The 16848-nt window shown below is 42.5% G+C and overlaps 2 protein-coding genes across 3 annotated transcripts; both read left to right on the forward strand.

Moving 5' to 3' along the window:
• The first annotated feature begins 818 nt into the window (after positions 1-818).
• Positions 819-11216, forward strand: hells (helicase, lymphoid specific). 2 transcript variants are annotated; one of them, XM_028006196.1, is made up of 23 exons: positions 819-1158; positions 2430-2530; positions 2641-2756; positions 2855-2977; positions 3042-3083; positions 3167-3194; positions 3278-3342; positions 3442-3483; positions 4234-4464; positions 4557-4739; positions 4830-4973; positions 5060-5256; positions 5342-5435; positions 5506-5667; positions 5747-5889; positions 7497-7644; positions 7734-7817; positions 7973-8092; positions 9556-9672; positions 9827-9986; positions 10064-10160; positions 10778-10854; positions 10962-11216. In XM_028006196.1, the coding sequence occupies exons 1-23, from the start codon at positions 1151-1153 to the stop codon at positions 11042-11044; spliced, it is 2565 nt and encodes an 854-aa protein (XP_027861997.1). In that variant the 5' UTR covers positions 819-1150; the 3' UTR covers positions 11045-11216. The 2 variants fall into 2 exon arrangements, with proteins under 2 accessions (XP_027861997.1, XP_027861998.1); XM_028006197.1 differs by having other exon boundaries at positions 4237-4464.
• Positions 11217-12282: 1066 nt separating this feature from the next.
• Positions 12283-15394, forward strand: calhm3 (calcium homeostasis modulator 3). The gene is made up of 4 exons (XM_028006258.1): positions 12283-12746; positions 13175-13302; positions 13388-13515; positions 14764-15394. The coding sequence occupies exons 1-4, from the start codon at positions 12460-12462 to the stop codon at positions 15208-15210; spliced, it is 990 nt and encodes a 329-aa protein (XP_027862059.1). The 5' UTR covers positions 12283-12459; the 3' UTR covers positions 15211-15394.
• The last annotated feature ends 1454 nt before the right edge of the window (positions 15395-16848 follow it).

Consider the following 16848-nt stretch of genomic DNA (forward strand, 5'->3'; position numbering starts at 1 on the left):
TATTTAGTTTTCTTCAGTTTATCACAGAAACACGGGGTAAAAAACAAAAAAACGAAACAGGTCCAAGCCAAAAACACTCCATTTATTTCTCAGCCAGCTGTATGTGTCCTGGCTTTTTTTTTCTTATTGTTTCTAGCCTTCATCCTTCAGACGTTATAGAAATAAATCAGTATTGCTCCATAGATTTGGCACAGAGCTCTATAACCACAAATTCTGCTAATGTGGGATCGGAAAGGTCTTAAACTCTTAATTATAATTATACTCATTATCATAATTATAATAACTCATTATTACAAAATAATATTTTCAGAGTTGACTAGTATTCCGGCATCTTCTTGTCCTGAAAGCATATTATTCAATCATTTTCGACATGATGCCTTCGCGGGAAAACACCTGGCTGGGGTCTTGCATTTTCCAGAAAGAGGGGAGACTCTTATCTCAGACTACAAAATATTTTACCTTTAGATTATATTTTGTCTAAAATTATATGGATATCAATTAGTTTCTGTTAAATGCATATGCATATTTGTGTGTAATTATTTGCAAGTGTTGTTTGGTAGACCTCCGACATTATTCATCGCGTGAAGTCGTCCTCTTGCCCCGGTTTTAGGGATAATGGTTTGGTCTCAACTGGCGGGAAATGCAGAAGCCCCGCCCCTCCGAATGTTCCGTGTCTACACCAAGTGAGACAAGTTTGCAGGAAGACATAATTCCTTGCCTTTCACTATAAAAGTCTTTGGCAGTATAGTGGCTTGTTCTTCAATGTGGTGGTTCGCGCGAATAATTTTATTTTGAAAATTCAGCGACCGGATGCGCAGCAAATGTTTGTCGCTGTAGTGCGAGTCGGATGGCATTTCTGTCGAACCAGCGGTGCGTTCGAAACCAGACAAAGTTTATTCAGCTATCTTGTGTTTCAGAGTCGCTCTATTTGAGCAAAATTGTACATGTGTGTTGTGGAACCAGGGTTTCCTCTAAGATAAAGTTAACTTGACTATTCGGCGACCTGGACAGCATGGCTGCTTTAATAACCTGTGTGTGACTACGTTTGCTGAGCAGAAACTGTTCGTAAAGTTGTCTGAAAGCTGAAATTAGCCCTTTTTAAAAATATATATTTATATAACGGAGCCGTCTTTCTTCGTCGTGGACAACAATGAGCAGGTAAGTGAATAAAGTGTCGGCGTCTTCTTCAAAGTGTCATTTTTGTTTCTTTTACGTTGAAAAGAAATTTCCCTACTAATAGTTGTTCATAATAAAAGCTTGAATATTTTTGACTAACAAGTCAATGTTTGCTTATCGTTCACCGAGTTAGTTGAATGGAAACATCCTTTATTTTTCATTCAAATGTATAAACGGCACGTTGAATGCATATTCAAAGTAACGAGGGTGATATAAAGACGGAAGAATGAGATACTATACAGAAAGGGCAAATTTATTATCTAAAAATAGGATACGCTGTCTAAAGAAAAGCTGCTACTCTGTAGGATCTTTAATGAACAAAATGTGTTTTTGTGCATTAAATGCAACAAGAGACTTTAGGAGAAATGAAAAGAAAAAAGATCTGCAGGGATGTGAACACTTATAAAGTTTGTTATAAAGTCTATCAACGGGAGAAAGGATCTGTGATGAAGCTCCATTATGCACATAGGATGCAGCAGTGCTCTGGTTTTACAACAGCTTCATTGTCTCCACCCCAACAGTTACTCCTATATGCTCACATTAGTGCAGCATTAACAAGGATTGCAATTAATTGTTGCGTGCTAGTTTAATCATCATGAATGATGTATGTGAAAATGTGGCTGTTCTTATTTATTAGTTTTTTTTGACCAGTTATTTGTTAATTCTTACATTGTGTGTGAATTGTGAGACAGTTATTTTTTGTTTTAAGCATATGCACTGACTGATGGCACCTTTTAAATTTCGTTGTCCTTGTGACAATGACAATAAAGATCTATCTATCTATCTATCTATCTATCTATCTATCTATCTATCTTAATCACTATTGAACAGCTGGATTATGGGCTTTAAAGAATGTAAGTACGTAAAGTTCCTTTCTAAATACGCTGTCCAGTATCAACAACCTTGGGCCAGTGGCTGAAATTCAGACCTTGTGGAGGTAGATAAGATCGAATTATTGTCTGATCAGCCAAAGTTAAGAAAGTCAATTTATCGGTGCACACCGACCTGATAGCGCTGTTTCCCCCTGGCACAACTTGGCTCTATTAAAAACTTCCAGCACTAAAGGAAATTGGAGTCTGATGGATGTTTTAAGCCCAATTTTGATCCAAGAATGGCATTACGCTTTTGGTTCCACAGAACCGTTATGCAGCTGAAAGCCTATATTTACCAAACATTAACCACTGCATTGTTGAGCCTCCCCCCCTGCCCCCCTCTCACTCATTACACATCCTGTGTTTCTTATTTCTGTTCAGCATCAAGGAGGAAACTAGAAGTGCGTCCCCTCAGTGCCCCAAACCAGATGAGTCTGAGGAGCCCCACGGTACGGCCATGGAGACCGCTGGGGGTCAGGCAGGTAAATCATCGTGTTGTATTTTTTTAAATATGAAGTTTGATGGATTCAGCAGGTTGATTTAACTCTGAAGAAATTCACCACCGGAGGGTGTTCTGTTTTCCCAGCTCTAGACGGGAGCGTGAAGTCGGAGAACGTTCCCGAGGTGGTCATTACCAAGGAAATGGAGGAGGAAGAGAACCAGCTGATGGAGGAAGGGGAGCGAAAAGAGAAGGAGATGATGAAAAAGGTGCACAACTTCCTCCGCAAAGCAACACATTTGCTGTTACTCTGCATGTAGATTAGAGTTGAGCAGCTGCTTGAAATTGTTTAATAAAATGTCTAAAGGCACAGGAATCGTTTGAGAGGGACTCGCAGAATGTGCGCTTCAAGAGACTCCAGCATCTGCTCCAGAAGAGCAACATCTACTCTAAATTCCTGCTGACAAAGATGGAGCTGCAGCAGAATGAGGTAATGTGTGTGGGGGTGGAGGTGTTATGACCACTGGATGCTAATGCCTGACTCCGTGTTTCAGGAGAAACTCAAGAAGGAGAGGCTGGAGAAAAAGGCCATGAAGGTGAGCAACTGGCGACTGGGAGTATTCAGCTTAGCAGTGACCAACCCATCTCATCACAAACTGTTTGGTTTTTGTTGGTTTAGGCTGGGAGTGGTGCAGAGACCCGGACAGGTGAGCTGAGCTTTTGTTCCTTCAGAGACGTCATTAGACGATATTGAGGATCCCGACCGTCAAATTTGTTCCTCTCCGCCCAGATGCGAAGAAGAAGAAGAGGAGGAGGGATGAAGACTTTAAAATAGCTGATGTTATGACAAAAGAAGTATGTCCATTTTCTTATTCCTCGTTTTGTCCTGTTTTCCTCTTGACTCGACGTCTGCTTTATGTGTGTTTCTTTTTTTTTCCCCTTCTTTTTTTGCAGGAAATCATGTCTCAAGCGAAGAGATCAAAAGTGGAGAAAGGGGTAAAGCTGCTTTTACTGTGACTGCTCCATCTTCTGTGATTCAAATGACTTGTATTTAGGCTTTAATCCTATAATAACTCTACAATAATAGGTTAGTGTTACCCATGCAGATGGGAAGCACTAACTACCAGTGCTATGACAGCTTTCTTTTGCAGTACTGTTCACCTGGACGGAATATTTTGAAAGTGGGATCCCAAAAACATAAAGTGCGTCTTTATGTTGTTCTCATATTTGATCTGTAAGCCTCATTCTAAAATAATTTGATAAGAATCATAACCGTCATCCATAAATATTCAGTCTTTTCCATGAGTGGTAAAGGCCAGATCCATCATGTGTCCATGAGTCATAAATCTGATAAATCAGCCCCCATTTCCTTAAATGTGGGAGCTCTGTGATTGGCCGATTCTTATAAGCAGGGCTCCACTGATTTCTGGCTGACCACCAGTCTTTCAAAAACCTGACCTGCCGATTCTGATTTGACCGGTAGCATTTTTTTTGTTTGAAATGTTGCTAAACATAGCAACAAAGTCACTGAGTTAGCAGCAGTGGGGTGTCTATTGATCACTGCAAACCTGCAGACTTGACCTGGTGTGTCAGCATTTGTCGATCACCGATCTCCCAAAAGTAAAGAAGCTGGGACATGTCGAAATTGTTCTGATGATGTGCAGGAAGACAAAAAAAAGCAAAAGAATCTTCTCTCAGCGTTCAGTCTGTGTCGATCAGTTCCATCACTTCGCCGCTTTTTTCCAGGAGAATGACGCTCCGGCTCAGAAGAAACTCGATGCCGAGGATATTGAAAAAATGAGCGATTCCAACGAGGAAATCAAAAGCCGGCTGTCGGAGACGGTTCGAGAGAACGCCAAGCATCTCCTGGACCCCGACAGAAAGGTGAACGGGCAGCCGGTCCCCGTCCAGCAGCCCCAGCTGTTCACAGGCGGAGTGATGAGGTGGTACCAGATCGAAGGCGTGGAGTGGCTGAGGGTGAGCGGGGTGCGGGTCCGGATGTGGCGGGTTTGGAATCGCTCCTGGTGCTACGCGGTTACCCAGCAGTCTCTATTCCCTCTGTGCTGCAGATGCTGTGGGAGAACGGCATCAATGGCATCCTGGCTGACGAGATGGGGCTGGGAAAGACCATCCAGTGCATTGCCCACATCGCTATGATGGTAGAGAAGAAGGTGATGGGCCCCTTCCTGGTGGTGGCTCCTCTCTCCACAGTACCAAACTGGATCAGCGAGTTTAAGCGCTTTGCACCAGAGGTAACGGGACGAACGATGGGAAGCCTCTCTAGGTCTGCCGGTGCCAGACGTAGAGCGGCAGTCTGATTTGTGTTGCACGTCTTTCCCAAGATATCAGTGATGCTTTATCACGGCACTCCGCCAGAGAGGTCCAAGCTGCTGAAGCAGGTCCGCAGGTCTCAGGGGCCGCTCAACATGTTTCCTGTTGTCATCACTTCCTTCGAGATCTCCATGATTGACAGAAAGTTTCTGCAGGTAAGACCTTCAAGCTAGAATCACCTGCTGGATGTCGGAAGTATTGGTGAAGACAGAATTTGGGAATCCATGCTTTCTGCCTCCAGCATCTCCAGTGGAAGTACCTGATAGTGGACGAGGGCCACAGGATCAAGAACCTGAACTGTCGGCTGGTGCGCGAGCTGAAGATGCTGCCCACCGACAACAAGCTGCTGCTGACGGGCACACCGCTGCAGAACAACCTGGCTGAGCTCTGGTCCCTCCTCAACTTCCTCCTCCCAGAGGTCTTTGATGACCTGAAGAGGTGATTATACACCTGCATGTCTAGAGCTGGGTGTAGAGTCCCTCTCAGCATGAGCAGCTTGTTTTTCTGTCCTGTTTTTTACCAGCTTTGAGTCCTGGTTTGACATCAACTCCCTTGGTGAGGGTGATGACGTGGTAGTGGCAGAACGGGAGCAGAACATCCTGAGCATGCTGCACCAGGTGAGACAGAGACAAAGAGAGAGGCAGAGGAAGGAGCATCCTTCATCATTTCCATGTTTTCTCTCTCAAGATTCTGACCCCATTCCTCCTGAGGAGGCTGAAGACAGATGTGACTCTTGAGGTTCCTCCCAAGAAGGAGATCATAGTGTACGCCCCTCTGACCACAAAGCAGGAGACCCTTTACAGTGCTGTCGTCAACAAGACCATAGAGAAGGTTCTGGGAAAGGAGAAGGTAAGGGCTGCTGACAGTTCTGGATTTCTCCACCAATAAAAGCTTCCGGCGTCAGAAATTCTCCGGTTTTTCCTGTCAGAAAGAGGCTCCTGTGCCGGTGACACCAGATGGCAGACCAAAACGTCGCACTCGTAGATCGGTGGACTACAGTGAAACGGAGAGCGACACACAGGCGGCTCTGATGAAGTACCTGGAGAGAGTCCGTAAGGAGGCCGAGAACAGGTCAGGAACTGTCTGACAGGGTTTTCCCCGAGAGTAATATAAGCCTGGTGGGCCACCAGGCTTTACTTGTTCCCCCACCAGGCTTAGGATTGCTTATTTATTTAAGGCTTTTAAAAATGTTTACATTTTTTAAGACTTTGGTTGGTGTTGAAGTATTTATCTTCCAATCTTTCAATAATACATGATTATCAAGTGATATTTTAAAATTATTAGTCACATGGATGAATTTGGAATGGAAACTAGAAATAATGGTTGAAGTAGGGATGGAAGAGTCACTATGTATCAGTTTGACTTTCCTCAAACCATAAACAAGGGATATTGTTTATGGTTTTTGATGTTGTTATAGAACATATCTAAAACTTCCACATGCACAGTGCTACTGACTGCCGATTCTACCAACCCAGGATCAGCATTTTCCGTGGTGCTGATTAGCTGAACCCCTAAGAGTGGAGATGGGGAAGACCCAGGCTTTCCCCCAGAAAACATTAGATATTATTAGCAATGCCTAAACACTAACTGCAGTCTTAAAAAAAAAGTCCAACATAAAAAAAATATACAATTAAAATAAATATAAAATTTTCAAACTTCATTTGTTTCATTCTAATCAAAATATTTTGATCCTATATCCGTGACCACTTTATTTGCTGAAGTGGTTACTGTACAGACCAGTAGAGACGGTCAGTGGTTACGGAGACCTGACGTCCGTCTCCTTGTGTTCACATACTGACACTACGTTGCCAATGTGCTTCCACCAGTTTCACCAAACAGTCTCTTTGCTGTCAATGTTACTAGTTATAAAAATCGTATAATAAGTAAACAAACTACGCTTAGCCTGGTAGTAAAGCCTGGTGGTCTGCCAGGCTTATTTTACACTGGTGGAAAAACCTGGAAGATCAGGTCTGGATATTAACTTCTGTGATAATGCTAAGATCCACTGTGTGGATTAAAGTACTAACCATTATAAAACTGGTTTGCTCCTAGTCTTTTGTACTCGGTGCAAACCTTGTACGTTTTCATTGCTGCTCAGGTGTAAAACAGGAAGTGCTGCTTATGACATGGTGATAAAAATCATGTGGTGTGAATTCAGGCAAAATCAGCAATTTGATCAAAACGCCAGGAGGGAGGAGGTATGAGCTCGGTTTCTACACTAGTTGTTTAAAACCTTTGTAAATGCCGTCGTCTATGAGCCCCAGCCAGGTGTGTTACGTTCACCAGACAAATGAGCTCGACTCCAACAAGTAGAAGCCACGAATTAACATAAACAACTTGGGAAAACAATTTCATTCGCTCTGTTCAAAACTCCCGACCCTCACTTTCGACGTCCGTCATGGTGCATTGAAGGATCAAGAGACGTAGCTGCAAAGGATCAATATTTGCTGTAAACATTGGCATTTCTAAGCGTTTCTAGTTGGCCTCTCGCGCTTTGTCAAATTTTAGCTGTTGGCAGGCGGCTGTGGTTCCTAACCCGCCGATCCGCTTTACCCTGACAGCAGAGGTTTTGGATGACGTCGGCGTCTGTTGAGGCGATCTGCCGAATGTTCCAGATTCGTTACGTACAACATAAGCTGAACCTGAGCTCTGGGTTTCATTTCTCTGAACCTCCTCAGCCCCTCGCCACCGGTGCTGGACATTTCCACCCCGCCGGAAGCTGACATCACGTTGAAGTTGCAGAACGTGCTGATGGTGCTGAAGAGATGCTGCAACCACCCGTACCTGGTGGAGTACCCCCTGGACCCGGTCACACAGCAGTTTAAGGTGACGTCGCTGTGATTTCTCTTGTAGCCCGTTGAGCTGCAGACTGAAGTTGGGAGAGATTAAATAATTTTTTTTAACTTTCTCTGCAGATTGATGAGCAGCTGGTTCAGACCTCAGGAAAGTTTCTCATACTGGACAGGCTGCTGCCCGCTCTGAAGAACAGAGGACACAAGGTAGTCATGTCTCTAGAAGACGTCAAATGTTAACGGCTTGTTCTGCCTGTCGGTTCTCCTCCCACGTTGTCTTAGCCCTGTGTGGAGGCAGCAGAATCTCATGTTTAGTCTCTGAGCTTCATTCATTCAGATCATTGTGCTTGCTCCACTGTTAGGTTTTGATCTTCAGCCAGATGACGTCCATCTTGGATATTCTGATGGACTATTGTTACCTCCGAGATTTCCGATACAGCCGGTTAGATGGCAGCATGCCGTACACCGAAAGAGACGAGAACGTAGGTTTGAAATGATGGAGAACCATTGATTTTATTATTGTTCTATAAGGCAACAAGGTTTCCTGTCGCAGAAACAGAGTTACGATTTTAGGACTGACTGGGGCTACAAGTCAGTGCTTTTCAAAACTATTTACACCCTGTTATTCTTTTATTGTCAATTTATGTCACTGACTTAAATATTTCTAGATTAAACATTTCTAATGTAACACAATCAGTTTTTTAAGAAGAGCCGAATAACAGCGCTGTTGTTTGTGAAACCTGAATAACAGAAATGTGAATCTTTGTCTTTGGTATGTAATTACCTGCTTTTTGGTTTAATAAATTTGGGCAGAATTAGGGGTAGTTGATATTGCCAAAAATCAGATCACAATATGCTCTTTTTTTTTTTTTAGATACAACTATAATGATATCACAGATGATATTCCAGATTTTGTGCTTTTTTCTTTTTTTTTTTTTGATTTGTCCAAACAAATATGTAACTTCCAAACAAGTTTTAAAAATATATATATTTATATGTAAATATATACAAAATCCCACAAAACATATAGTGTGTCAAAGAAAATATAAATTGGATAAACAAATGTAAATGTAAGCTAATTTTGGCCAACAATACTTCATCGCAGATGTCGGTTAATTCTGTGAAATTCAATTCAGTCCAATCCAGACTGCGTACCGTCGTCTTCTTTGTTTTAGGTGGCAAACAACTATAGGAAGTATCACCACACAGCACCGTGCTCTGCACTGGTCAGGTCCGGTTAAATGACATCATCATTTGATATTGTGAGATAATTTTACCATAAACGAGACGATATGTCGGAATGGGTGAGGGAGGAGAATTTATACAAATAATAACAGATTTCTTTGGGCCCTAGTTTTTTCTAGGATTGTCCAGTATGTAGCTCCATTCATATTCACATCAACTATGTCCCACTTTCTATTTGTCAAGATGGTGTGTTCAGGGTGATGTGCAGTGTTGGTTTTCTTGCACACAGAGGTTTGCATTTTGGATTACTTGTTCCTCAGGGGCTGCCGTGTCTCAGACATCCAGACTTCTTCTGGCTTTCTTTCAATAATCACTTTTTGTTTTTTTGCCACTCTGACAAACAAGCCAAAAGTCACTCAGGAGTGAATGTGTAATGGATCTCTGCAGCTCCTCCAGAGTTCCCTTGGTTTTATGATTAATGCTCTTTGCCCAGACTGTCACTTCAGTTTAACGTGTGTCTCTTGATAGGACTGCAGACCGGTGTTTTGTTTTTTGGGGTTTTTTTGTAATAACTTGCCACTTCTGTTACTTTGTGTCGATCAGTCTCATGAAATCCCAATAAAATTAAGATTGCAATGTGGCAGAGAGCTGTGAATTGAATTTTTGCATTAAATGGGACGTGTGCTGCTGCTCTCCATCAGATCTTTTAAAATCAGACAACAATGGTTGCTTTCTAACATGATCTCCTTTTCTCTTCCAGATCCAAAGGTTTTTCACTGACCCAGAGGTGTTCATCTTCCTGCTGAGTACCAGGGCAGGAGGACTTGGAATCAACTTGACAGCAGCTGACACAGTTATCATCTTTGACAGCGATTGGGTAGGTTGGAACCTGAGGAATGAGTTAAAATCTCTTGTACTCTATTTTTTTTAAAAAATTTGGCTCCTCGTCTTGTTTCCTTTTAATTTGGGAGCAAACCAAAAGGCCGGAACCCAAAGGCAGGGTTATGATTCCCTTTCCCTCCCTGCTTTAGAACCCTCAGGCGGACCTGCAGGCTCAGGACCGCTGCCACCGCATCGGACAAACCAAACCCGTGGTGGTGTACCGGCTAGTGACGGCCAACACCATCGACCAGAAGATTCTGGAGCGGGCGTCGGCCAAGAGGAAGCTGGAACAGATGGTCATCCACAAGAGTAAGCATCGGCACGGACGCCTTCCTGCTCACCACTGACCTTCCCTGACCTCACCTTGGTGCTGCTCTTTTTCTCAGAAAAGTTCAAAGGCGGGAAGGCGGAGCTGAATCAAAGTAAGAGCTGCATCGATCTGGACGAGCTGCGGGACCTGCTGCAGGCCAGAGGCCCTGAGAAGTAAGACGCAGCAAAACGCTGCACAACGCAGCAAAACGCAATGCAGGCCAACCAGGCTCGTCACGATAACAAATATTCCTGGACGATAAATTGTCCCAGGAGTTTCTGCGATAAACAATAATATTGTTGTGTTGAAACCATTTTCAAGTAATAATAATGCAAGAACACTTTCTTACAGATCAATAAACTTTACACTCTGATGAACATTTAACACAGGCACCGGAAGACATTTTAAATATCCACAATGAATAAAAAGAGAAACAAAAAAATAAAATGAATCCTGAAGTCTCTGTAAACAAGACTGTCCTTCAAAATAAGAGCTAAGTTGAGACCACCGAGCCAGACTGCAGACTTTTATCATCCAGTTTTTGGTAGCAAGAGAGAAAAACAATAAATTATGCAAGTGAAAATGATTGAGTTTGTTTTAATTTATCATACGATTAATTGATTTATTGATTATTGTGAGAGGCCAAAGCGTAACGCAACACAGCCACAATGCAGCACAGCACAATGCAACACATCTCAACACTGCAACGCAGCGCAGCACCCGGCATGCAGTCACTGCAACAAGTAGCTCTTTAACCCGGGAACTCTTGGTGTGTGTTTGTTCAAATTAGGGAGGTGAAATCCTCACGAGGAAAGGTGATCAGCGACAAGGATCTGGAGATCTTACTGGATCGCAGCGACTTGCTGGGTGAGGAGCAACCTCACTCTGGTTTATCAGGATAAATTTCTGCACACCTCCTGACATCTACATCAGACACGGACCTGTGTTTTTTAACTGTAATTTGTCGTTTCCAGAAAACAGGAGGAGCATGAAGGAGAAAGTGGGAGTCTTCAGAGTGATCGACGCCAAAGAGTCATCAGAGATCACGCTGACCTGAGAGCCGTTCGATGTCCGGAGCGTTGCCACCTTGAGGAAGACCACCACGACATTCTCAGATGATCTGGGAGCTGCTGTTATGTTCTGTTGAGTTGCTGTAAGAATGCATGTTTGTCAGTAAAATGTTATAAAGAGATTGTGATATTAAAAATGTAAGAAGACATTTAAAGGAATTCCCTCGTGTTTGTTTTCTTGTTCCATTTTCATCGTTGTGACCCTGCTAGTGATCTCTAATGTGGAAATTTAACAAAAGCAGAAAGTACCTGCTTCCCCACCGTCAATAAGCAGCCACATGGTAACCTGATGCTGCAACATGGTAACCTGATGCTGCAGGGTCAGAGGTCTGAGCGTGTGTCCCTTAGGTCAGAATGATGCCAATGATTCAGTCCAGCGGTTCAGCGAAAGAAATTAGAATATCTTGGAAAAAGTAAAATATTTCTATCATTCATTATTTATATATAAAAGTATGAGCCAATATCTGTGGACATTTAGAAAAAAAACTTTGATCCATAAAGCTGTTGCATCTTTTTAATTTAAAAAAGTAAAGCATCTATGCCACCTTCAGTTGCTGTAAAAATCCTGTAAATATCAAACATGATTTAACAGAAATTGGACTTCACACCTTAAAGCCTTTAAATTGAGCCTAATCAACTACACACTCTTGCTCTCTTACTATAAACATCTTCATTAACGTAGGAAGTAATCCTACACCAGCTCTGCTTCCGTTTTTGTGTGTCCGTCTTCTCAAAACCCAGTCGGTCGCGACAGACGGCTGCTTGTACTGACCCAGGTTCTGGTCCTGGTGGCGGTTTCGTTCTGTTAAAGTGGAGTTTTTCCTCTCCACTGTCGCCCCATCCATTGGGGGAGGTGGGGGGTTGCAGTAAAGTCAACAACACAACCCATATGATTGTCTACTGTTGCTACATGGTCAACTGGGAGGAGTGAATGCTGCAAGTCAACTTTTAAAATGAGTTTGAATAATGAACTGGGATAAATCAACTTTTTGACAGTGTGACATTTTATTGCCAGGAGGCAAAATAATAATTGTTTAAATGTTCCTACTCCAATTCACCATATCCCTTTCTGTAAGACGCCTTTATGTATTGTTTTCCAGTTTCAGGCTCTTTGAAAATATGGCTTGGTGCTTTAAGAGCGGGACAGGGTGTGTCCATGTCACCTGCTGAGGTGAATTCATCCTGGAAAGACACACCCTGTGTATTATCTCAACACAAACACTGAGGTTGTTTGTAGGAGCGGATCATCTGTGGATTTAAAAAAAAATTTGAATCAGAAAAGTTAGATCAGGTAGGGAATCTGTCTTTTTTTTTCTCAAATAAGATCTAAGCTAATTTGTTGCTTTGTAACTGAAAATCATTTTTGTTTCCAACCCAAAGCTCAGGCAAGTTAGTTTGATTCATGGAGCGTCTTAAGTTAGTCCTCCAGTACTTCCAGTCCAACTCTGAGTCCATCTCTAACGGGATCTGCATCGTCCTGGCTCTGGTCAGCGTCAAGCTCTACACCAGCTTCGACTTTAACTGCCCGTGCCTTCCTCAGTACAACAAGCTCTACTCGCTGGGAGTGATGACGGTCCCGCCCGTCATCTTTTTCTTCCTGGGGGTCCTCGTCAATCGGCATACGGGTGTCATGATGGACGAGTGGATGAGGCCGGTTGGGAATCGTTCCAAAAATCCTGCGGTGGTGAAGTGAGTACAAGATTTCCTAACTGCAAAGGGTTTTTAGAGACAAAAAAAGGGAGAACAATACCAGAAATAAATGCAGCCTTTGGAGGTGATGGTGAAGGAGAGCTCTTCGAGACGTTGAGGCAGATTCACAAAGAGTGGGCAGCAGCTGATGTTAGAACATTAAGGTCCACCACACAGACCTGGTGTTAAATCCCTTCTCAACCAGGTCCAAGTTGTTCCAAGATGAAAGTAAAGTTTCCATTTCTTTTGGAAATCGAGGTTTGCAGAGTCTGAAGTTAAGAGAGACCAGAGGACCAGAGTCGAAGCCGCTGGAGGTCTGGTCTGACGGAACGCTCTCATTTTAGATAAACTGAATGTTGAGGTTTCAAATGAACTAACTTCCAAAATAGTTCATCTGTAACTGATGTCCATCCTACGTCTTCTGGCAGATACCTGTTCTCTGCCATGATCCAGAGGGCCCTGCTCGCTCCCATGGTCTGGATCCTGGTCACTTTGTTGGACGGCAAGATCTTCATCTGTGCTTTCAGCGTCAGTGTTGATCCGGGCCTTTTCTCAGGTAAACTTGAAACAGAGTGACAAATTTATTCCAACAAGCTGCACAATTATTTGGATTCTTTGCCGATTAAGTGATTTCTCCTTAGGTGTGCCCAACAACACAGGTCTGGATGTGGTTAGGATCATGGCCAAGGTGCCCTGCAAAGAGGACGTTATTTTCCAGAACAGCTCGTTCCGTAAAGCGGTCTCCCGATATGTCCGCTGTTATTCTCAAGTGAGCTCTGTTAAAAAAAAAAACTGAACACATAATCTCAACATTTTCACTCACTCTGTACATTCTCTATATAGGTGTTGCTCTGGACGGCTGTCAACTACTGATTCGTAATTCCTGTTTAGCATCCAGGGTTGTGAAAAAGTATATTCCCCCTGATATGTTGTTCGTTTTTATTATATAATTTTTTTTATTGTTGTCCCATTTAAATTCTTCAGTTCATCAAACAAATGTTAATATCAGGCAGAGATAACCTGGTTGACAACAAATCGCTGGTTGCAAATGAGTAGCTGCACGATGGGTAGCACTGTTGCCTAGCAGCAAGAAGGTTCTGGGTTTGAATCCCAGCCTGGGTTCTTTCTGCATACAGTTTGCATGTTCTCCCAGCACATGTTCAGGTTCACTCTGGCTTCCTCCCACCGACAGTCCAAAAACATGATTGTTTGATTAATTGCTCTCTCTCTAAGTTGTCACCTCATATGTGAGTGTGTGTGTGGGCATGTGCGGGTGTGTGTGTGTGTGTGTACAGTTGTTTGTCCTGTCTCCGTGTTACTGTGTGATGGACTGGTGACCTGTCTAGGGTCCATGCGATAAGGTGATTACCTTTGTGACATCCTAGATGAGCTTCGAGTAACCACATATTTTGGAAACTCATGCCTAGTTACTGCCAGACTTGTAGAATCAAGAAATTCCCTTAACTGAACATTTCTGTAGGCATGAAGTCAGCTGACAGATCTCAAAAAAACCAACAAGTGATTCCCAGATGTGAAGAAATTCAAGATCAGTTGAGAAACAGTCACTGACATTCTAAGACTTTGGTAGAACTATTTGTCCTTAATAAATAAAATGGTCATCTAAACTCAACTTTGTGTTTTCACTCAGGTTATCTTGTCTGATATTAACCCCGTATCTGACATGTTGACACCAGTGTCTTCATGGACTTGTGTTTCAGTGAAAGGGTTTTGCATTTGTTTGATGATCTGAAATATTTTAAGGGGACAAAACAAGCCAACAGAATACATCTGGAAGGTAGTCTTTCACAACTCTGTAGGTCAGGTGATTCAATGAAGTAAAATCTGATATCAATCCTTTCATTAACGAGAATAAGGCAGAGATAATGAGTCGCAAGAGTTTCCAAAGCCTTTAGAGAAGCAGAATTTGGGGCCGTTCCTCTGAGAGTGGAGCAGGTTTGTCCATCTGTATCCACGTTGACAATGGTTTTGTGTCGCTTGCTTTCCACAACATCTCTAGGCAGTTGGCTGGTCCATCCTCCTGTTCCTGATCATACTGGGAGCGATGGGACGCCTTATCAAACCCTGTTTTGAAGACCACGCCGCCTTCTTACAGACACGGTACTGGAGCAACTACCTGGACGTGGAGCAGAAGCTTTTCGACGAAACCTGTGTTTTGCACGCGCGTGACTTCGCCCGCAAGTGTGTGGTGCAGTTCTTCGAGGACATGACGGAGGACTCGATACTTCGTCTCCCACATCCGTCCTTCATCTCCAACGTCGGCGAGAGGTTGGAGGAAGAAGAGGAGAGACTTCATGGGGTGACAAAGCGGGTGCAGATGGACCAGCTGCTCAACAAGTGGTACTACGGTAAACCTGAACTGGATGTAACCAGGATTGCACACAGACCCAGGCCGTGTGTCACATGGCAGGACCCAGGAGGGAGGGCTTTATACTCAGAGGTTTAAGATGTACTGCGGTGTTTTGGTGGCTGCTGTTTATTGCTTCGTTGCATTTTGTCCATGGAAGTAGGACCTTACAATTAGGGCTGGGTAATTTTATCGATTCTACAATATTTATTGATATTTTTTCCCCTCGTAAAGTATCGATTTTCCATCTTGAGTATCAATACATTAAATCCTACTCAAATCCCTCGTGTTCCCAGTTGCACATGTACATTAAAAATGACATGTAACAAAACAACCAGTTACAATTAAATTACATTATCTAATATAAGTGAATAAGACATAAAAATGTTCCTTTTCTGTATTTTAGTGGCAAATACACAAAGCCACTCATTTAACATTTAAACAAGACATATAACAAAAACAACATTTATTACACCAGTATTACACCATCAGTTCAATTAATTCAATCCAAGTCTATGGAACAGTCACAAAATGTCACCAAAGTCACTCTGTCCCTCTAAAATCTTTCAGAATATTGTAAAAATGTATTGAATCGTACCATTTACTGAATATCATAATATTGTGAGCAGAATATTGTATCGCATTGTATCGTGAGATTAGTGTATCACTACAGCCCTACTTATAATGGACCAGGTTCAAAACATCAACTGGAAAAACCCTGAATTCTAAGTGGGACATTTAAATCAATTAATTGTCATTAATCCTGACTTAGAAATCCAGTATGTCTGTCACAACATGCCGATAACATATTTAATTGCACTATTGATGGTTTGTGTCTGAATAAATCTATAGCACATTGTACGTAATTTGTTTCTTAACAGGCTCCATCAGTGATAGAATAATTTTAAAAAGTCTTTTCGATTTCAGAACCTTTTCCTGATTCTTTTCACTAGGTTGTGTTTGTAAGACCTCGTTCTTTGTGCTCTGAGTCTGCTGCTGGGGAACTGGCCCTGGAACAGCTCCCTAAGAAAGCAGCCTGAGGACCTCAACTCACGAATGAGAGAAACATATAATGGGAAACTGATGTGCCAAATAATGGTCGTTAAATGACTGCATTTGATCCCTGTTATGGATATCATGATTCTGTGTCCTTCCTCTGTCTCTTGGTCAAGTTAACGTTGAAGAGATGTCGCAGAATCCCACAGAGCTGCTCTAACCCCTGATATCTTCCAATCCCAAATTGAAATTGAAGTAAATGAATAAATCAATGGAAACAGCAACCATAAGGATGAAATATGCAGTTTTCCTACACTCTATAAACCAATGTCCTCAACCTGTTCTGTTCTGATGTCAAAAATTGTCATTTGAATATGTTTGTGGGTGTGGACAGACAAACTTTGCATGGAGGTTTTCTCACAAGCACAGAGTGATGAGTGTATGCAAACGAACTCTGGACCAAACTGACTTCACGTACTTGCACTGATTTGTTGTTTGTCTTTTGTTGAGTTTGTTTGACGTGATTACTCAGTGTCTTTCTGATTGTAACTACGACGGTCATCAACTCTGCCTCTGCACTACATCTCGAAACTTGATTTCATTTTCTGCTTTTAAACAGAGACCATAGGATTGTTTTTCAAAGTAGTCGTGTAATTGTTTTTACAGAATGAATGTTTGTAATTGTTGTGCTCCTCTTTCTCTTTCTCTCTCTCGCTTTTTAAGTGTTTTAGCAAATTCAGT

This window comes from Xiphophorus couchianus, chromosome 22 (assembly GCF_001444195.1).
Source record: "Xiphophorus couchianus chromosome 22, X_couchianus-1.0, whole genome shotgun sequence".
Taxonomy (NCBI): Eukaryota; Metazoa; Chordata; class Actinopteri; order Cyprinodontiformes; family Poeciliidae; genus Xiphophorus; species Xiphophorus couchianus.

Excerpts from the sequence above, each read along its gene's own strand:
- hells (XM_028006196.1), top strand. Across the intron at positions 4,465-4,556 it reads AAGGCGTGGAGTGGCTGAGG|ATGCTGTGGGAGAACGGCAT; the intron begins GTGAGCGGGGTG and ends TCTGTGCTGCAG. Across the intron at positions 7,818-7,972 it reads TGAAGAACAGAGGACACAAG|GTTTTGATCTTCAGCCAGAT; the intron begins GTAGTCATGTCT and ends CTCCACTGTTAG.
- calhm3 (XM_028006258.1), top strand. The coding sequence starts at position 12,460 with ATGGAGCGTCTTAAGTTAGTCCTCCAGTACTTCCAGTCCAACTCTGAG. Across the intron at positions 12,747-13,174 it reads AAAAATCCTGCGGTGGTGAA|ATACCTGTTCTCTGCCATGA; the intron begins GTGAGTACAAGA and ends GTCTTCTGGCAG. Across the intron at positions 13,303-13,387 it reads TGATCCGGGCCTTTTCTCAG|GTGTGCCCAACAACACAGGT; the intron begins GTAAACTTGAAA and ends ATTTCTCCTTAG.